The following is a 20,956-nucleotide window of genomic DNA, read 5'->3' on the forward strand; positions in this document are numbered from 1 at the left end:
AGATCCAGCCCAGATTCACTTATTCTAAGTGGTATTGTCTCTTCTTTTCCCATATTTTTTTGAGAAAATTTTACATCTCCAGAAAAAAAATGGCCTGAATTGCACAATGACTGTGCACATGACCTTCACCCAGCCATGTTGGTTGGTTGTTAAACTCCCCAGATCCTCTCTCTCCCCATCAACCATTTAAGAGTTAGCAGCAGACACGCATAATTGAAAAAAAAATTTAAAAAAAGAAAAAAAACATGCATAATTGTGTTTTCTAAGCAATTGCCATCATTTATATATAAGAAGACTTTATTATTTGATTTCCAGCTCCTGTTGAAAAACCAGGACAGCTTTCCCATGTAGGATACTCAGTGAGTAGCTGATGCCACTTTGGATGGGGCAGGAAGTCCCCACTCTGCCACACTCCACACTGCTCCCTGTTGTCTGACACCCATCCCGTCTCCCTCAGTCACATAACCTGCCTGGGCCCCACCACCACTGCACTTTCGACTCCGATCTACTCCAGATGATCGCTGAGAGGCTCGGTCTTCTCAAGAAGGAGCCATCTGTGCCCTCGGGAAGGTCTTGTCTGTCAGGCCCACCTGGTGGCTTGTCCTCTGCTTGGCGTGTCAGACTCTGGACTCAGCCTCACCTGGGTTCAAAGCCCAGCTCATGACTTACCACTGAGGAGGCTACAGACAGTTCTCAGCCTCTCCAAAGTCTCGTCCCCTCATTTGCACAATCCCTGCTTCCCGGGTGAGTGTGAGGATTTAATGGGATCACACAGCACTCAGCGCAGTGCCCGGCATCAAAGGAGCACTCCAGAGATGCTGCTGGTAGCAGATGTATTTTTGAGAAGACAGTTGCAAAGGTAGGCAGAAACATCTGTACAAACATTCATGTCAATGCAGTGGAAAACTGGAAGTTGACCTAAATGCCCAACAACAGGGAACTGGTTAATTACTGTACCTTTAAGACAGAAGAATCAGCAGTGGAGACAAAGATGCTATATTTAGAAATGACCCAAATAACCATCAATAAAGGACTGTGTCTAAGAGAATGGTTAGAGTCTCGTCATCTGTTAGTGACATCATGAGATTTTGTTAATGGAACAGTGCGCAGCTGTAGAGCAGGGACACAGCGATGTACTGACACGGCTGGGCCTTGGGGACATCCTGGTAGGTGATATGCCCCACTTCGGGGTTATATGCTCATTTGCAGATTAAAAATGGGAGAGGGATCCCTGGGTGGCGCAGCGGTTTGGCGCCTGCCTTTGGCCCCGGGCGCGATCTTGGAGACCCGGGATCGAATCCCACATCGGGCTCCCGGTGCATGGAGCCTGCTTCTCCCTCTGCCTGTGTCTCTGCCTCTCTCTCTCTCACTGTGTGCCTATCATAAATAAATTAAAAAAAAATTATTAAAAAAATAAAAAATTAAAAAAAAATAAAAATGGGAGAAAAAGAATATATACTTGTATTTACTCAAGTTTCTGTGTGGAGAAGTCTAGACACATTAAAAAAATAAACAAATAAAACTGCTTCCCTATGTGCGGTGGGGAACCGGGCACATGGAGGACATGGCATGAGGCCGATTGTTCCTGGTTGCCCTTATGTATTTTACTTTAGTTTTTCACACATGTGAACATATTGCTAAACTAAATTTAAAAATGCTTTTAAAAGGGGCACCTGGGCAGGGGCGCCTAGGTGGCTCAGCAGTTAAACGTCTGCCTTCAGCCCAAGGTGTGATCCTGGAGTCCAGGATCGAGCCCCATATTATGCTCCCTGCATGGAGCCTGCTTCTCCCTCTGCCTGTGTCTCTGCCTCTCTCTCTGTGTCTCTCATGAATAAATAAATAAAATCTTTAAAAAAATGAAAAGTGGGACGCCTGGGAACGCCAGGGTGGCTCAGCGGTTGAGCGTCTGCCTTTGGCTCAGGGAGTGATCCTAGGATCCGGGATCCAGCCCTGTATCTGGCTCCAAAGGAGCCTGCTTCTCTCTCTGCCTGTGTCTCTGCTGTTCTCTGTGTGTCTCTCATGAACAAATAAATCTTTTTTAAAAATTGGGGGGTGTCACCTGAGTGGCTCAGTTGGTTAAGTGTCTGCCCTCAGCTCAGGTCACCTGGTCATGGTCTTGGAGTCCTGGGATCAAGCCCTAGGTTGGGCTGTCTACTCAGTAAGGGGTCTGCTTCTCTCTCTGCCTCTTCCCCTACTCAAGCTCTCCCCCCTCCTCCAGCAAATTAATAAATAAAAAACTTTTAAAAAACCGTTCTTAAGAATAATCTGTGGTTTCCATATATTAACAAAGGAAAATGTTCACAGTTTATTGTTAAAAGGGAAAAAACCCACTACAAAACAGTGGTTATGATCTGATTACATTTTTGTTAGAGAAAAGTCTGTGTGCAGAGCTCCAGGTGAGCAGGAGTTTCATCCACCTTATTTGTTACTGTTCTCAGCACACACAGGAGTGGCTCACTAAACATTGAATGAGCAAGTGAATGAATGAGTGAGTGAAGGCCGGATGTCTAGGACACGCAGCCAACCTGTGAGCATGGCGGACTTTGGAGGTAGGTTTCCGAGGGGCTTTTATACTGTTGAGATTTTTTTGGTTTATTCTGAAACTTTTAAATGAGCACCCCTTGTGCATCTAGTCAGGAAAGAAGAGCAGTGAAGGCATCCCACCCACCCCACCCACTCTTGTTCCACGCAGGCCTGGCAGAGATGAGGTCCTGGGGGTTAGCTAAGGCTGCGGGAAGGAAGGGGAGGCCCAGAGAAGGCCTGTGACTGGCTGAGGGTCCCACAGTGGGGCCCAGATGGACGAGCCAGGCCTGTTCAACCTCCAACGCCAGGAAGTTTGGATGCTTGGTGAGGTTACTCGTACCCATCAACTCCATTTCACAGATAAGGAAACTGAGACCCAGGGGTATGAGTTAGAGGGGCTAAGATCACAGGTCCGGAGACAGACTGGCTCAGATTCTAAATCGGTCATTTTACCCCCGGAGTCTCCTCCTCGTGAAGCTTCAGTCCCCCTGGCCTACACACTGCAGTGGCGGGGGAGGGGGGGCTCACGCCCATGAGCTACCTGTGACAACCGCAGATCTTAGCACTGGCCACTGTTGCCACTGCTTGCAGTGGTGGAAGGGTCCCCTGCCTCTCAGCTTTCCTTTCCATGGTCCACCATGGACTGACTAAGGAGGCAGGAGCTTCCTCACAGCTGAGGTCATTATGCAGTTCCATGGAATGTTCCGGAACCTTGGGAAGGAACAGACTGCTGACATGCATAGCACCCTGGGCACATCACAAAGACGTCATGTCAACTGACAGAGGCAGACACAGCCACATACTGTATGATTCCATTTCTATGACATGCTGGAAAAGGCAAGAGAAGAGGGGCAGAGAACAAATCAGAGGTGGGAGAGGTTAAAAGGGGCTCAGAGGACTTGGGAGGATGATAAAACTTTCATTACTTGGTTGGGGGGAAGCTATGGGAGGGTATACACTTCTCAAAACTATACGCTGAAAGGCTCATTTTTTACTATATATGAATATGATCTGAAACTTTTTCAATTAAAAAAAAACCCAAAACAAAAACCTCAGCCATGATGGGTACGTTGGGCTTCATTTTACTATTCAATGTATTTACATCTACCATATGCTTGAAATTTTCCAATATTAAGAAGAAAAGGAAAAAACCTAAGACTCCATCCCTGATCTGCTCAAAATGTTCCCATAGCTCGGTCCTGGCTCAAACTAAAAGCCAAAGGCCCCACTGTGTCCAGTGAGGATCCTCAATCTATCCCCCAGGCCCCTCAGCCTCACCCCTCTCCCCAGCTCACTATGCCCTAGCCCCACTTGCCTCAATGTGTTTTTAAACATACCTCAGGGCCTTTGCACTGGCTATTGTCTCTGCCTGGACCGCTTTTCCCCACAACATCGCCTGACTCACTTTCTTACCTCCTTCAAATCTTAAGAGACCCCAAGTCATTTGAGGCATATCCTGGCAACCCTGTGAAATTTCCTTCAGAAGCATGCCCCATTTCCCTCCCAGCTGAATCTCTGGGGCATTGGTCTCCATGAGATGGGCCATGTAGTTCTTTCTTTGCTTATTATCTCTCCCTCTGCTAGAATGTAAGCTCGTGAAGGGCAAGGAGCTCAGTCTGTTTTGTGATGTCCCCTTAGAATAGTGCCTGGCACACAGTAGGTGCTCAATACATATTTGTCAAATGAATAGTGCTCACTTCGGCAGCACATATGATATTTGTAAAATGAATTAATGATTGACTGAGTAAATAATATCCTCATCCATAGGACCTGGTCTCCATGTGGCCCCAGCAGTTCCCAGCCATAGGGTCTTTAAGCACCCCCAGCTCATCTACTGGGGTCACACTTTCATTCAGCAGCCCATCCCCGAGGTCTCCTTCATGGCCAGCATGCTCTAGGGTCAAAAGATAAAGCAAATCCATTCAGCTTGGGGTGTGTTAACTGCTCACTTTACCTTTTATTAAGCTACTGCCTTGTTTCATAAAGGATTTCTGCAAGTTTTAAAGACCCAAGCAAGCTAATAGACATTACAACCCAGGAGAGAAAGAAAGAAGTCAAAAACAGGGTGGATCCTGGGCTTTTCCGCTAGGCCTCGTGCACACTGGGTTCTGCCAAGTACTCATTCAGAGAGGAATCTCCCCTGGACCTAGGCTGACCAGGAAGCATCAATGAGGGCTTCCTGGAGGAAGTGATGTTTGAGCAACAACACAAGCAAAGGTCCAGAGTGGGAAACAGAATGGCCTGTTCATGGAATGTCCAGAACAAGCTCTTTGGAGAACAAAGAAGTCACCTGAGACATATACGAGGTCACATCTTGCTTGCTAAGGATTGTGGCCAGCCCTGCCTCAGGTGAGGTCAAGGCCCTCTCTATCCCCAGAATCTGTCTCCTTGTACATAATGACTCACTCCTCAGCCTTGTTTTTGTTTGCAAACTCCATGATATAATGCACTCTTGTTAGAAAAAATTCTCCTACAGTATTCTCAGTAAAAATATCTGGCAAAGGACTCACAACAAGTTATGGGGAAAAAAAACTCCCATAAATCAAAAAGAAGAAAAATGAATGGGCATAACATTTAAGCAGGTTCTCCATAAAACGGGCATCCAAGTAGCTAAGAATCATTTGACAAAGGCTCAACGCCATCAGTCGTCAGGAAAATGCAAATGTAAGCCATCGAAAGACCACTTCACACTTATCAGAATGGCTAAAGTTAAAAGGATGGCAACACCAAATGGAATTCTCAAGATTATCATTAGGAGGAGTATAAAATGGTGCAAGCACTTTGGAAAAAGGTCTGGCAATTTCTCTTACACTTTCTATAAGATCCAGTATAGCACCCAACAGGAGTGCTACAGTAGGGACACCAAAAGAAGGTTCAAGACTGTGTTCAAAAGACATGTTCAAGATTTAGTCATAACAGTCAAAACCTGAAGGCAACACAAATGCCCACCAACAGGTGGGTGGAGAAATAAATGACGGTGGGGCACCTGGCTGGTTCACTCAGCATGTGACTCTTGATCTCAGGCTCTGGAGGTCAAGCCCCACCATGGGTGTGGAGCCTACTGTAAAAATGTAAATAAATTAATAATAATATTAATTAAATAATTATGGTATATGCACACAATGGAATACCTACCATTCAGCAATGAAAAAGATACACCAACATGGAAGAATCTCCTACATAAAATGTTGAGCAAAAGATACTGGACACTAAAAAGTGCCTACTGTATGATTATGTGAAGTTCTGGGAGAATCAAAGCAGTCAAGGACAGTGATTGGAAGGGAATGAGGGAACCTCAAGTATTCTCTACTGTGAGTTGGGTAGTGGTCACGTGGGAATGAACCTCAAGCTTACATCTTAACAAACTAGTAAAAGGTAACCTGTAGTCATGTTTCCTAAGCAGCAGTGGTGGGAGGGGGCGCTGCTTTGGGTGTGAATCAGACGAGTGTTGGGGGAAGGCTGGTCAAGTCCCCTTTTGGAAAAGAAGCCTGCCAACACCCCACCCCCACCCCCACCCCCACGGCCCTGTGAGTTGTTGAGAAAGTCTCTGCTCTCTTTCTGGAGCTCAGTTTCCCCATCTGTGGGGTGGATCCCAGGATCTCCAAAGCTCCCTCCTACACTTCTGCCTCTTTTGGGGTGAAGCGGCATTTCACCATCCGCCCTATCGCCCTATGGGCTACCCCAAACAAGGCTTCTCAGGTTTGACCCTCCTCACAGTCACACCTGCGTATAGGTGCCGCATCTGCAACATCAACCGTCCCCCTGCTGCTTATGAATTGCAGCTGTGTGCCTTGGGCCTCTATTCCTTATCTGTAAACTAGAGTCAAGCAGAACTATTTTCCAGGCTCGCGATAAGAATGTTCACTGAGGGGGGGGCGGCGGGGACTAACCCTACGCCTTGCCCGCAGCCGCGCCGCCGCGCCCTCTGCGCCCCCGCCCGCGCCCCCGCCGCCCTCGGCCGCCGCCGCCGCCGCCGCCGCCCCGTCGGGCCAGCCCGGCCTGATGGCGCAGATGGCGTCCACGGCAGCCGGGGTGGCGGTGGGCTCGGCTGTGGGGCATGTCGTGGGCAGCGCCCCGACCGGAGCCTTCAGCGGGGGCAGCTCGGAGCCCGCCCAGCCCGCCGCTCAGCAGGCCCCCACCCGCACTGGGCCCCAGCCCCTGCAGATGGGGCCCTGCGCCTAGAGGTCAGGCAGTTCCTGGACTGCTCCACCACTCAGAGTGACCTGTCCCTGTGTGAGGGCTTCGGCGAGGCCCTGAAGCAGTGCAAGTACAACCACGGTCTGAGCTCTCTGAGCCCCCTGCCCTGAAGAGACAGGTACGGACTGGTGCGGATCCCTGAGCCAACCCTGCACCCACCTTCACCCCTTCACCGACAGACGGACCACGACCTCAGATTGTACCCATGTAGCTGGGATTGGGAATGAGGAGGGGGGTTTCTCACCCCACAGATGACCGGAGACGCAAATGTGCAATTAAAAGAGTTTATTTTAGACCATTAAAAAAAAAAAGAACGTTCACTGAGCGCAGGTGTAGCTTACCAGGGCTTTGCCCCGCACCCGCTGCGCACACAGCAAGTGCTTAATAACTGGTGGCTTCGAGGGGAGGATTAGAGATCCCCGTATATAGGTCGTTTCATGTTCTGGAGAAGGGGTCCGTGTAGGGGGCCCAAGTGGCTCGCGGGTCCAACGCAAGAGGGCACAGCGTCCCCGGGGCGGACGCGGCTCGCGTTGTTTTGTTTGGAGGGACGAGTGGCACGCGGCCAGGGAGGCGCTCGGCCCCTTTAAGAGTCGAGTGGAATGTATCAAAACAGAAAGGCCGCGTGCCCATTGGCCGCGCGCCGCACGTGACCTCACAGCTGATTTCCTGGCCCCCCTCCTTTTTTTGTTGCTGCCGCCGCCGCGGCCGCCGCCGAGTGTCAGTTTCTGCGCCGCCGCCTGCGGTCCCCCGGCCGTCCCGCGGCCCCCCCCGCCGCCGCCGCCGCCGCCGCCCCGCCGCGGGCCCGCGCACCTCTCCGCGCGTCCGGCCCCGCCGAGCCGGCTCGGCCCGAGGGTCCCGGCGGCCGCTGCCGGCGCTGCCCCGCGCGCAGATGGCGCACTCGGCGGCCGCCGTGCCGCTGGGCGCGCTGGAGCAGGGCTGCCCCATCCGCGTGGAGCACGACCGCCGGCGCCGCCAGTTCACCGTCCGGCTCAACGGTAACGCGGCGTCCGGCCCGCCCCCGCCTTTTGTCTGCGAGCGAGCGGGGCCCGCCGAGGCCGCCCCCTAGCTGGGGCGCGCGCCCTCGGCCCCGGGCCCGGGAGGGGCGTCGCGAGCGCGCGCCGCGGGGTGGCCTCCGCGGGGCCCCGCTCCGCTCCCGCTCCGCCCCGCGCTCCGGGAGCAGGCCACGCGCTGTGCCCGCGGGCGAGGCGGGGGCGCGGCCGGCTCGCGGGGCAGGGGTGGGGGGAGGGGGCCCCGGGGCAGGCAGAGGTCCAAGCAGGGCCGGCCCGGGTCCTCCGCCGCCAGCACCCAGCTTCAGGCCGCAGGGGACCCGCACCTGCTCCAGCGCCGCCGTGTCCCGGTGTTGGACACCCCCTGGGGGCTGTTGTGGGAGTCCTGGAGAGTGAGTCCACCGTGACCTCCTGCCTCTCCCTGGTGGCCACACGGCTTCTGGCCGCCCCTGGGAACTTTAGCTTTTCTGCACCCGGGTTCGGGGCATCTCCTGGGCAGACCTGGGGTGAGGGAGAGAGGGGTGTCTGCTTCACGGCGGGCGGGGGGGGGGGGGTGCGATAGAGGGGAAGGTGTCACCATCGGTCCGTTGGCTCTGAGACTTTGGCCAAGTGACCTCCACTCTGTGTGCCCCGGTTTCTCCATCTCTACAATGGGAGTGACACCAGTGCACACCTGAGCCCTGGTTGGAGGGACAAAATGCTGTAATCATGAGAATAAAGAAGCCTTAGAATAGCCCTGGCAGAGCAAGTGCTGCTCTACTGATGGTGGTTTTGAAAACCAGAAAGCAAAGTCTTCATTTCCTGTAAAGAAAGTTTCCACCACTTACTAGCCTGTGCCCCCTCCTGGCTAAGAGGTCTGAGGGGACAGAAAATAGAATGATAAGATCTAGGATCAGGAGCTCTCTATGCACCCCCTCTCTGCATTAATAACTTTTTCTTCCATCCCAGCTGGGCCCCCCTGCGGCAGTGTCCAAGCCAGAAGGGCCCTCAGAGGCCATTGTGCCCATTTCTGACAAGGGAAGACAGAGGCTCGGCAAAGGGAGAGGCTCGCCTAAGGTCAGGCAGTGAGTTAGGGCAGAGCTGGGATAGGATCCCCCCTAGTGTGAGCCCTGGAGCTGGGCTTATCCAGCCTGTACTTGCACGGGAAGTCAGGAGGGGCTGGGGCAGGGACAAGGACGGACCGCATCCCTGCTACAACATCCCCTTCATGTGGGCATTCTCACCCCACGTTACGGATGAGTAAACTGAGTTTTGAACGGTAGGGGAGGAGTGACCCCCCAAAGTGCCAGAGCTCAAGCCCAGGCCCGACTGACCAGGCACCGTGTTCTTTCCGTGTGGACGCAGGTTCTTCCACCACTGTGGTGCTCACTGTGGTCCAGGTGACCTTGACACTCCAGTTGGCCACTTGTGTGGAGGGTCCTTGTGGCTTTTCACAGCTTCTTTTCTGAGGTTCCAGGGAGGCCTGTGTTTCCCTAGGGGCTCAGGAGGTTCCTCTGTACAGTCAGAAAGTTTGGGGTTTTCCTTTTTGTTGCCAATCAGTCCAGCCAAAGGACACCCCTCCAGGATTGGCAATGGTCAAGGCTGGATGTGCCTAGCCGTTTTTCTAACCTTGTCTCCTGCCCTTCCCTGAATGGCTAACTCCATCATGGACTGGGGCTCCCCAGCCAAGCCCAGGGAGCAGTGGGAGGCCACCAGCTTCTGTCCAGCCTGGGAGGGGGGTCTGGCTGTGTATATGGGGAGTAGTAGGGTGAGAGCATCCATGTCTGGGCCTGGGCCTTTCCTCAGCTGCAGAGGGTAACGTCCTGCCATAGAGCCCCCCGAACAGCAGGGCAGGCCCTGGAGACTAGCTCAGGGTGCCTGCCGAGGGAGGTGAATGCTCAGCCTGAGAGCCAGAGCAGCCTCTGGGGCCATCCCCCTGGCAGAGCTGTACCAATGAGTTTCTAGCGAGCTCCGCTTGTGGGCAATGGCAGAGGCTGAGCCACTGCATCCGAGTCCTTGCGTCCCGGGCGGGTTCTGGGCATGTGGCGGGGGGGGGGGGGGGGGGGCGGGGGGGTGTGAGGGGAAACTGCTCTTCCTGTTTTATAGATGAGGATCCCTAGATACAGGGAAGTGACTGGCTTGCTCAGGGTCTTGTACTCAGAGGTGGGAGAACTGGGATCCCTCACACAGGCTGTTATTGAGTGCCTACTGTGTACCAAACATTGTTCTAGGTGCTGAGTACTGGTAGGCTGACAGTCTAGACGGGCAGTAGACAATACGTGAAGTGTCAAGTGTCCTAGAAGGCAAGGGCCTGGTTAGGCAAAGGCTGCTGCCTAGAATCCAGGGTCCAGGGAGGCCACTCTGGGAACGTGCCAGTTACTTAAAGACCTAAAGGAGGCAAGAAGGGAGAGCTCCATCAGACAGAGCACTCCAAGTGGAGGAGGCAGCAAGACCGAAGGCCCTGTATGTCATAGGTGGGGACACCAGGGCACATAGCCAGTAGGCATCTAAGGCAGCACTGAGCCCCTGTCCCTGGGAAGTCCCTCCTTGGCCTTAGCTCTGACCTCCCAGCCAGGGCTGAGTGTCCCACGTGTTGCAGGGAGGAAGGTCATCTGGGTCCTAGAATCCTGGTGCTTTCTGCATGCTCCCTGATCCCCAACCCTGGGGCAGGGTAAGCCCTGACTTCCAGTCCCAGCTCTGCCGAGTGACCTCAGGCCAGCCAGTCCTGACACCTCTGTGTCCCAAGCACTTACCTGTCCCTCCTAGGACACTTGCTACACCCTCCTGAACCTCAGAATCACCTTGAGATCATGAACTGTAACTAGTTTTGAGAACAGTTAAAGCTGCTCCACTAGTGAAGGCCCTGCCCTGAGTTTCTCCACTCTGGTACCCTCCACCCAGCCCCAACTCAGCCCCAAAGTCCCCGGGGAAGTTATCAGGAGAAGCAGTCACTGAGAAATTGTCTTCCCTGGCAGGTGGGAGGAGGAACCAGGACTCTGCTTGGTCCGGAGGCCCCCAATGGCCAGTACCAACCCCCTTGCTAGGAGCTGGGAGTTCTTGGCAGCTCACCAAACCCCGCCCAGAGAAGGGTCTGGGGCCTGAGCAGGTGACAAGGACAGCTTGGCAAAGGCTGGGGCAGGTCAGGAGCTGGGCGAGCTTGAGGAACAGCAAGGCCAGTGTGGCTGGCCCGGGGCCCCGACAGAGGACATGCGGGATCCAGTGGGTGGATGCAGGGAAGCCGACAAGGCAGCCAGAAGGGAGTGCCTGCGGAGATGTGAGCAGTGGCCAGATTGCAGGCACGTTGTGAAGATCATGTCCGTGGACCTATTCAAGGGTCAGATCAGGGTCTGAGATGAAGGCCAGGCACAGAGGACCTTGAGGATCTTGGCCTGAGTCACGGGAGGATGGCCATGTCCTAGGGCTCTCCAGGGCAGTTTGGTAGGTGAGGGGGATCAGGCTGTATCAGGTAGGGGGGTTGGGACAAGGTGACCTGCGCTGCCCCACTAACCCGAGGTGCTGGGCCACAGAGCAGGTGCCCCAGGACTGTGCACTAGGGGTCTGGCTCCTCAGCGTAGAATGCTGTGGCCTGGCTGGTGGGAGGGTTCATTATAGAGCTTTTCACTCACACGTAGCCTACGCCCACCCTGGTGACCCAGATGGCCTTTAAGTACCTCTTACAGCCAGAAAATTCAAAGTGAGCTCAGCCCCACATGCTGCCGGGCTGTGTGACTGCCTCTCAGAGTCTCCATTTCCCCATCTGTAAACAGGGCTGTAAGAATCTCACCCACTTTGTAAGATTGTGGTAAGGCATAGTGTATGGAGAGAGCTGAGCACAGGACTGCCTGTTGCAGCGCCCCATAGGGGTGAGCTTTCTTTCGTCTCCCGGAAGGCCAGCCAGGACCCCCGTCTCCCGGAAGGCCAGCCAGGACCCCCACGTGGCTTCCTACTGCTCTCCCTCCCTCATTCAGGTTCAGCCCTGCCCACTCACTGATCCTTGAACATTCCACCTCAGGGCCTTTGCACATGCTGTTCTTGCCACCTGGACAGCTCATCCTCCACATCTCCTTTTGGATCATTCACCTTCTCCAGGTCTTTGCTCAAAAGAGGCCTCCCTGTAGACTCTAAGATGGCAACCCTCCCCCCTTCTCTGCTGTATTCCAGCTTATCACCTTCAGGTTTCGATTATTATCACAGTATTATCTGTTTTCCTCCATGAAGGAAGGTGTAGTCAGTTTTCTTCACAGCTGCATGCACAGCACTCAGAACCCTGCCTAACACAGTCAGCCCTCCATGAGTTTGGGGGTACTTCAGTGGCCTGGGCATGCAGGCAGCAGCTCCGTCAGTGACTGGTGACCAGCTCAGGCCCAAAATAGCCTCCTGATCTCTGCCCTCCTGTACTGGGTGAGGTGAATTCACCCCCTGGGACAGAGGCAGGAGCCAAGAACCAAGTCCCATGGTGCAGGGGGCCAGCTGGGGCAGGTGGCAGAGGAGGCCATGGCCGGACCCTGGCCACATGGCTCCGCTGGAGCTCCGGGAAGGGGCAGAAAGCCGCCCACCTGGGACTGGAGCGTCCTGTAGCGTCTGGCTTGCTGTGAGACGCTGGTCTGGTCATTGAGATCTCTTGGCCTGTCAGCCTTCCACACTCGCCAGGGGCTGGGAGCCCAGGCAGCAGTGAGGGACGCATTCTCTAGGATGCTTTAAATTCAAGCACATGAAAGACCGTTGGCTTTAAAGATTTTAGGGCAGCCCCGGTGGCTCGGCGGCTCGGCAGTTTAGTGCTGCCTTCAGCCCAGGGCGTGATCCTGGAGACCCGGGATTGAGTCCCATGTCGGGCTCCCTGCATGGAGCCTGCTTCTCCCTCTGCCTGTGTCTCTGCCCACCCCCACCCCCGTGTGTTTCTCATAAATAAAAAAATAATGTAAAAAAATCTTTAAAGATTCTAAAAAGACGCTTGGCATCTCCATGCTCTCTTTTAGAGCCAGTGAATTGTGTTTTCTAACCTCAGGGCCTTGCCGTTGACCCTGTCCTGTCTGTCCCTCCCTCGCCACCACCTCAACTCAGAGGTTTTCTTGGAGGATCCCTGGGACTGCCTTGGGCTACATGGCCTCATCTCGCCCCCAACCTGCTTTTTTCTTTCCTTCGTACACTTTCTGAAATTATAGACCATGGAGTTGTCCTCACCCTGTCTTTCTCTCACTTACCATGTCCAGGTCACAGGCATGGCCTGCCAGCTACGCCCTCACACCACCGGCAGAGCCCGGTGCCTTCCCGCACCCCTGCCTCCACCTGGCCACAGCCTTGGTCCGTCCTAACTCACCTGGCTGGGGCGGCCGCCGTCTCATTGGTCTCCCTGTTCCTGCCCGGGTCCCCTCTCGCAGCGGCCAGAAGGATCCCTGAAGTCATGAGTCACCTCCTGCCCCTCCCCTGCCGAGGACCCTCCTATGGTTCCCAGCTCACAGAGATTTAAAGGCTCTGCCGGACCTGCTCCTGTCACGTCCCCGCCCTCCTCACCCCCCACCCTCCCCTTTGCCCACACTGCTCTGGCCACCCCAGCCTCCTCACTGTCCCTCAAACACACCAGACCCCCGCTGCCTCGGAGCCTTTGCATTGGCTGTTCCCTCTGCCAAAACACGATTCCCCAGACATCCTGTGACTGACTCCTTCTCCTTCCTCTCTCTACCCAGCACTCCCTCCGCCCCTGCCCCACCCCTGGCCACACTACACATTGACTTGCTTTTCTTGTTTATTCTGTCTCCCCTTTTAGTCCGTTCCAGGAGGGCAAGGCTCTTTGTTTGGCTTGTTTGTAGCTGAGTCTCAGTACCAGAAACAGTGCCTGGGGCTCAGTAAACATCTGTCAGGTGGAACGGATGGATACAGGGACGGATGGACAGAGAAGACAGCTAGGTAGTGGGTGGCGGGGTGGGTGGATGAGTGGGCAGACGGCTGGGGGCGTGTGGAGAATGATGAACACCGCAAAGGCTCATGTGGGGCTCAGTGTACTCTAGGCAGTGCTCCCAGCATCTTGTAGAGATGACTCCTTTAATCTTCTAAACACTGTGAGGAATGCTTTATTATATCCCCACTTTATGGGTAAGGAAACTGAGGCACAGGGAGGTCATTCGGAGTCCAACTCCAGCACTCAGGTTCCGCATCCCTAGCCCTCCGTTTGCCTGATTAAGCCCCAAGAGCCTCCAGGGCCTCACCTGTTCTCCACCCTCCACAGGATGTCACGACCGGGCCGTCCTGCTCTACGAGTACGTGGGCAAGCGGATCGTGGACCTGCAGCACACCGAGGTCCCCGACGCCTACCGCGGGCGTGGCATTGCCAAGCACCTTGCTAAGGTACCGCGGGCAGAGGGTGGAGGGTGGGGAGGGGGCACCGTCTTCTCGTTCAGCTAAACCAGAGCCCTGGGGGCCAGAATATAATTCATAGGTGCTCAGTAAACCTTTAGTGAGTGAGTAGATAAGCGAAGGTCCAAGTACGTGACTTGTGTCCCATTCCCTGCCCCTGAGGCCCTCCATCCCCATAGCGCCTCCAGCCAAGGCTGGCTGCAGAGCAGGTTTGGGCTTAATGCAGGGAAGTACAGCCCAGAACAGAGAATGGCCTTCCACTCATGCCTCTGAGGGCTGCACCAGGCCCGTGTTCCTCCCGGGCCTGCTCTAGCCACCTCCACCCCCGCCTTGAGCCTCTGTTGCTCTGCTGCCCTCTGCCCTGAAGCAGCCACTGCCACCAGGACCAGCAGCTCATGCCCATGTCTGGAAGACAAAGTGATCTTCTTCCTTTACATGGGATCAGCCTCTGCACTGCTCTGGGGGGCTGTCCCAGGTTGCCTCTGTGGGAATTCAGAGAGTCACTGACCTGGGGAGAGGGGAGGTGGGCCATGGAGCTGGGGAGCCCTGGCTGGCCATGGGACCCACCGCAGGCCCTGTCTGGGGCTCCCCTGAGCCCCGCCTGCTGAGGGCATGGAGGTGCTTGCTGTGTGGCCTCTGACTGCCGCCTTCTGGGGCCTTGAGTTTCTTTTTCCGTGGAACGGGAGAATAGACTGGAATCTTGTCTCTCGAGGGTCTCAGGGTGTGAGCCCCAAGGTGGGGTGTGGATGGTGAGACGCAGCAGGGCCTGCTCGGGCGTGTGGAGCTGGAGGTTCAGACTGGCCGACACGTAAGCACAGGGTCCCTGGTAGGCGCTCGGTACATGCTGCGCCCCTCTCATCAGACCAGCCAACCCTACCCAGGCTGTCCTCCACTTTGTTGTAGCAGACGTTTATTAAACACCAGCTGTGTGCAGGCATCCTGCAAGGTGCCGGAGGGCAGGGGGTGCACTGGGCACACCCTTGCTCTCCAGGGCCTGAGCACCTTCCTGAGAACAGCCACGGGTGTGAGGAGCGCCACCTGCTGGCACCCTCATTGCTCCCCCCCATGGTCGGCTTCAGGAGCCCTAAAATGCCCACACTGACCTCTGCTAGGTGTAGGGAGCCCTGGGGGTTGTGGGAGCCACAGGCGCCCCTCACCCAGCCAGAGGGTGAGGTTCCAGGACCAGGCATCAAATGAGTGGCCACATGAAGATGAGAGAAAAGGAGCCATAGGCAGCAGGTGCCTTGTGAGTGCAGAGGCGGTGAGATCGGATGGGAGGGTGTGCTGGGTGCCAGGCCTCGCAGGTGGGGAGTGGGACAGGCAGGACGTGGCATGGGGTCAGGGGTTCTTTGGTTTCATGCCCACCTGATGCTGTGCCAGATGCACAGGGCTGCGGCCCCTTGCTACTCGGTTCCCTGGCTGCTGTGTGCAACCTGCCCTCCCAGGGCCTCGGGAGCCCCATCCTTGTTTATCTGCCTCAGTATCATGTGGCCTCGGGCAATTTTGCCAAAGCTTTCTGCCTCAGTTTCCCCCACTGTGAAAGGAGGGTGGCGGCAGCACCTCCCTCCTCCCGTCGCTGGCCAGATAGGACCCTTGGCCGGTGCAGCCAGCTCCCGCCCTCTGAGGGACCAGGCTGGGAGGTGTGGGGGCTGGGCTCGGGCGGCAGGCACTGACGGCTTCTCTCTCTGCCCCGGCCGCCAGGCTGCTCTGGACTTTGTAGTGGAGGAGGACCTGAAGGCCCATCTCACGTGCTGGTACATCCAGAAGTACGTCAAGGAGAACCCCCTGCCGCAGTACCTGGAGCGCCTGCAGCCGTAACCCCGGCCCCATGGGGCAGGAGCCTCCACGCCAGACCTCTCCTCGCGGCCTTTGCCCGGCCCTCCGCGTGCTCTCAGGAAACCTGGTCCCCACCGGGGACAGACTCAGAGTTATTTTTGTAAGGATACTTCGTCGGTGGCCCTGGGAGGCCACTGGCCGACGATGGGCCGTAGTCCAGCTCCCGTGGAGCAGGGGAGGCCAGGCGGCCGAGCTCCTGGCAGCTCCCCCTCGGCAGACACCGGCTGGCTTCTCGCAAGGGCCCGCAGCCGGGTCTGCAAGGCGGCTGGGGTCATCCCTGTGGCCAGTCCGGGTGCCACCTGCTCTTCCTGCTCTGTGATGGGCAGGAGGGCTGATTTGGGGCCCCCTCTGCTGCCACCTAGGGCTCTGTCCTTCATGCAGATGACGAGGGGCTTCCCTGAGTGCAGAGGAGCAATAAGAAACCTCGTGTGCCAACCTCCCGGGGGCGTAGCACCAAGCCACGGCTGCCACCAGTGCGGCCCCTTCTCCTCCTCCTCCTCCGACACACATGCCCCAGGCTCTGAGGGGCAGGCCAAGGCGAGGGGTGGCCCTCCTTCATGTGCAAAGCCTGGGACGCACAGACTGGGCTCCCACCATGGCTCAACTGTGCACACGTGAGCACACATACACACGCACAGACACACAAAAGCTCACACACACGGGACACTGCAGGGCTGTGCATCAGTGGAGTGGCAGGTGGAGGGGGCGCTGGGTGTTCTGTCCTTGGCACCCATGTCCTTAACTCCTTGCCATTGTCTGTCAGCTCTGCAACACATCGCGGCCCTGTCCCCTATGGCTGTCCTGTCTCCCCGCAGCCTGCAGCCAGCCCCGTAGGTGGCCCGAGCACTGGCAGCCGCCCTCCCTTTGCTGGCCTCTTGGCTGCCCTGTGGGTGGGCTTTCTCAAAGAGGACCCTTTGGAGCTTAGGTGGGAGGGAGGCAAAGTGTCCTCAGAAAACTGTCCTCACTATCCAAGGGGAAGGAACGTTTCTGTGGAGGGGATTTCCTTTGTGGACATTGGACATCAGAGCATCTTTCTTTCATGGCACGCTTACGGCTGGGCATGTTCTGTTGCCTGGCTGGGATCCCAGACCAACTTCCTTGGTAATCGCCCTGGAGGTGCACACTGGCACCCTCTGTCCTGCAGGCCTTATGAGCTGGGTAGGGCTCGGGGTCCTGACCACCTGTGCCCTACTTCCCACAAGAATCAAGTCCATGCCTCCCTCCCTGTGGGGCTGGAGGGAGACGCTGAAGGCAGAGCCCCTGTAGGGCTGAGACAAAAGTTAACAGCACAGCGCTTGGGGTAGCATGGCCCCTCCAGGCCTCCGGCTGGGGTGGGCTTGGGGAAGCATGTGTGATGGGGCTGGCGACCCCTCCTTTTCTCTGCTTCGCTGTAGCAGGCCTTGGCTTGGGTTGCCTTTCCACTCACCTCTTCCCTCTGGGTTTCGGCACCAAGCTCACCACAACCACCAGGCCAGCTTGGCCGCCCATCTCAGATGTTTGCACAGACACCTTCCCACCCAGCGGCAGGAACACTTAGATCAGGACGCCTGACAGCCTACCTGTTTGTGTGTGTGTGGGGGGGGGGGGGTCCCTGAGCCCCAGAGCCCCCAGAGAGGCAGTGTCTTCAGCATCCCCACTCCCGTGTGCTAGCTCTCAACCCTGCTCTGGCCTCTAAGAATTCTCCTCCCCAAGGGCTGGGGGTACCTCTCACCTTCCCACCATGCTCCTCAGTTCTGTTTGCAAAGGGCTATTCTGAGGAGCCAGAGAAGCCCCTGGGCCTCCACTGTGCTGGGAGTCCCTGGCCAGGAATAACTGGCACAAGTAGGTTCTGTTGCTGAGTCCCCTCCAAGCTGGGGGTGTCCCCTCCCTGGCACAGCTCAAAGAAAGGGGGTTGTTGGCCTGAGCGTAGACAGATGGGCCAGTCTGGGGTCTGGGCCTTCTCCCTCTGGCTCCTGGGGCAGTGGGATTATGAGTCCCCTTCCTTTCCCACTCCCCACCCACACATGCCTTCCCAAGGTCAAACAGACTCAGTCATGAAAACTCCGCAGTAGCTCAGAAACCCGTGGCCTGCAGAATGATGGGAACCAGCGCCCTCCCAGGCCATCCATGGGAGGGTGCCCTACAAGCAGTAGCACAAGGACCCCAGAGAGGTCCCCAGGGCAAGCAGGGTTTACGGGAACAGAGAGCCATGTGGCACGGAGAGAGCAGGCCTGTCCTGGTCCTCAATGTGTCCACCTGTGTTCTTACCGCAGGTGACGTGCCATACCTGGCTGGCAGACACACAAAACACTTACTACTTGAACCAGGAGACACGCAGGGTCTTGGGGGACTGGTATCAGCCCTGGGCTGGGGAATGGCTGGTCCCCAGTTCCTGCAGGAACACCCTGGAGCCTGCCCACCTCCCGGCTGCCTTAAAGTATTGCTGACCCCACTGCAGTGGTCAGCCTGGCCCTAAATCTCCAGCAGGGCCTCAGGGCAGCAACAGCCTGCCCTCTCAAGGCCCCAGAGCCCCCAGCCCACCTCCACCGGCCTCCCCACCCCCTGGTGCTACTCTGCCTGGCAGTCCAGCCTCACCCCTACCGTCCCTGGATGCTCCAGGAGCCCTTCCTCCACAGGCAGGTCACGTGGGCCACCCACAGGGGCAGGGGAATGCTCGGGGATCCCACAACTGGCCCCTCTTCCAGCAGAGTGCCCCAAAGGCCCTGCATTCTCCTGCCACATCTTGCTTTGTGGGTTTCCTTCTCTTGCCCAGTCAAAATAGGTGGTAACTCATGTGCCTTTCCTACTCAGGACCTGTTCCAGGTGGCGCCTGGGCCAAGGCTGGTCTTCAGACCTGCTCCCGTTGTTACTTCTCAAACTCCTCAACAGATTGCATGGCATACATTTCAATAAAAGGTGTGACCTAGTGCTCTGGCTTCCAGAAGTGGCGCAGGGGTGCTCAGGCCAGGGGGCCGTTCCCCCCACACCATGGTGCTCTGTCCTCTACCCCCAATGTCCCTGCGCCGGTCTGATCACTGGCCTCCCCCTTTCCTGAGGAAGAGAGAAGTTCAGGGTCAGAAGCCATGGGCATGAGTAAGGAGGGGAGAAGGCAGGCTTGGCAGGCACCCTCTGCTCTTCCATCCCCTGTCCCTGGCAGCAAAGCCCCCATTTCCTGGTCAGGAAGGCGAGGCTCTGATGGGCCCCGGGGCCTGGCTGAGGTCTCCCAGCTGGACAGCGGTGGCATCAGGGTCTGGGGACTTGGCCATCCTTTCCCTTGTTGCAGCTCCCCCTCCTGAGGCTGCAGCGATGCTCTCAGCATGCAGCCCGCAAAGCAGGGGAATGAGGTTTGCCAGGAAGAGGCTGTGATGTCCTGTCCCATCCGGTCTCAGCTGTTGCCCTTAGACCTGCTCCTCTCCCCACTAAAGAGCCTTCCCTTGGGGCTTCTGGTGCAGTGGAGAGATGCAGGCTCCCATGTAGGCCTGGGGGGGGGGGCAGGAGGCTGTGCCCTGTGCTTGAGGGCCATGTGGCCACAGTGTGTGAGTGTCCCCCTCCCTACCCCCCAGGCGTGGCCCAGGGAGGGGGACCCCTGCATGGGGAATTTCCTAGTTTACACTCAAGATGACGGCGCTACCCCAAACGACAGGAGAACAGGGCACTGCGGTCACCAGGCCTTTCGAGATCTTGTCTGGCTTCTCATGGCACTGCCATGAGATCCCAGTTCTTAGGCCTACTTCACAGATGGAGAAACTGAGGCCCAGAATGGGGCGGGGAGGTCGTCACTAGGCTGCAGAGCATGAGGACCCACACCTCGCTGGTTGCCTCAGTCCTGCAGCCACAGGACATCAGAGAGGGGCTTTCCTGGCTGCCAAGGATGCTCTGGAGCCAAGTCTACAGCTTCCGTTCTGCTGACCCCACTGCAGCCCCGCATCCAGCCCTCAGGGCAGCATTTGGAGCTGTCTGTCGTCTGTCCGGTGACTGGGGACAGCAGCCAATGGGTCTCTGAGCTGTGGCTTCAGGAGGCACCTCCACCCCCAACACCCCTCCCTGAAACTAGGGGAGATGTTAAGTAGCAATCTTGCCACCACGGAGTGCTGTGAACCTCCAGGGTCTCCCCTGACCCCAGGGGGCAGTGAGGTCATGACTGCCCCAGCCCAGTCAGATCACACAAGCAAGCCTGGTGCCTGTGTTCGAGGGACTGTTCCCTTGGAGGCCGTCGCTCTGACCCAGAATTACATGGGTTCCTGTAGAGTTAGGAAAATGCAAACTGCACCAGGTGCTACAAATGGGATTTAGTGCAGGGGACTGGTTACCAAACTGTAGGAAGGAGCAGAAGGGCAAGCACAAGAAGGTGACCCAAACGTTGGGAAGTGCAGGAAGCTGCTGTGACACGAGTGGGGGCACAGTGTCACAGCAAGCCATGATCACTGGGCCTCTGCTAGGACCTCGCTGCCTGGATAAAGCCTGGAGTGCATGTGCCCACCCATCGCTGCTGCCATGGCCACTGAAAACACCACCAGGTCCAGAAACTTGCCCGCACCGTCTCCTAGCCTCGTGCCACTGCCCTCCTCGGGCAGAAGCGAACGGGCAGCCACTGCTAAGGGCTCTGCGGAGTGTGGCTTGCAGGCATCTCTTCCCGGTGTGATCCGTGGATGCCCCCAGACAAGTAGTCGGGATGAGATATTCCTGCCATCTAGGGGCAGGACATCTGATGTCATGCCCATCTGTCTACACCAATGGCTGAAGCTGGCCAGCCTGATCGAGAATGACTGCTCCCGATGCCAGACCGACCCAGAATGGCTGTTGGAATGGCAACTCATGTTTGGAGGCACTCAGTCTTCATGATGCTGGTGCGTCACGGGCTGGGGTGTCCTGAGCTTGTCGTAGGTGAAAGGGGACACTTGCAGGCCGTGAATCAGGTTTGGGTGGGAGATCTGTGGGTGAGATTCAGCAATCTTCTGAATTAGGGAGAGGGTGGAACACATGAGGTCAGAGGAGGATCCTTCAAGAGGATTCTATCAAAAGGCACTTCACGGGCAGCCCGAGTGGCTCAGCGGTTTGGCGCTGCCTTCAGCCGAGGGTGTGAT

At 56.5% G+C, this 20,956-nt stretch overlaps 1 protein-coding gene, 1 long non-coding RNA gene and 1 pseudogene across 3 annotated transcripts; 2 read left to right on the forward strand and 1 right to left on the reverse strand.

Moving 5' to 3' along the window:
- Positions 1-279: 279 nt before the first annotated feature.
- Positions 280-3,243, reverse strand: LOC144310786 (uncharacterized). The gene is made up of 2 exons (XR_013376459.1): positions 3,065-3,243; positions 280-918 (listed from the first exon to the last, which is right to left on the reverse strand). It is a non-coding gene; the product is annotated as an uncharacterized LOC144310786 (long non-coding RNA).
- Positions 3,244-6,194: 2,951 nt separating this feature from the next.
- On the forward strand, positions 6,195-14,048 carry LOC144304513 (coiled-coil-helix-coiled-coil-helix domain-containing protein 2 pseudogene; annotated as a pseudogene). Its single transcript, XR_013371467.1, has 3 exons — positions 6,195-6,307; positions 6,432-6,838; positions 13,930-14,048. The product of XR_013371467.1 is annotated as a coiled-coil-helix-coiled-coil-helix domain-containing protein 2 pseudogene (transcript).
- On the forward strand, positions 7,558-18,800 carry NATD1 (N-acetyltransferase domain containing 1). Its single transcript, XM_077892296.1, has 3 exons — positions 7,558-7,715; positions 13,930-14,048; positions 15,759-18,800. Exons 1-3 carry the CDS (start codon positions 7,610-7,612, stop codon positions 15,873-15,875), a joined length of 342 nt encoding a protein of 113 aa, XP_077748422.1. The 5' UTR covers positions 7,558-7,609; the 3' UTR covers positions 15,876-18,800.
- The last annotated feature ends 2,156 nt before the right edge of the window (positions 18,801-20,956 follow it).

Source organism: Canis aureus, chromosome 3, assembly GCF_053574225.1.
Source record: "Canis aureus isolate CA01 chromosome 3, VMU_Caureus_v.1.0, whole genome shotgun sequence".
NCBI lineage: Eukaryota > Metazoa > Chordata > Mammalia > Carnivora > Canidae > Canis > Canis aureus.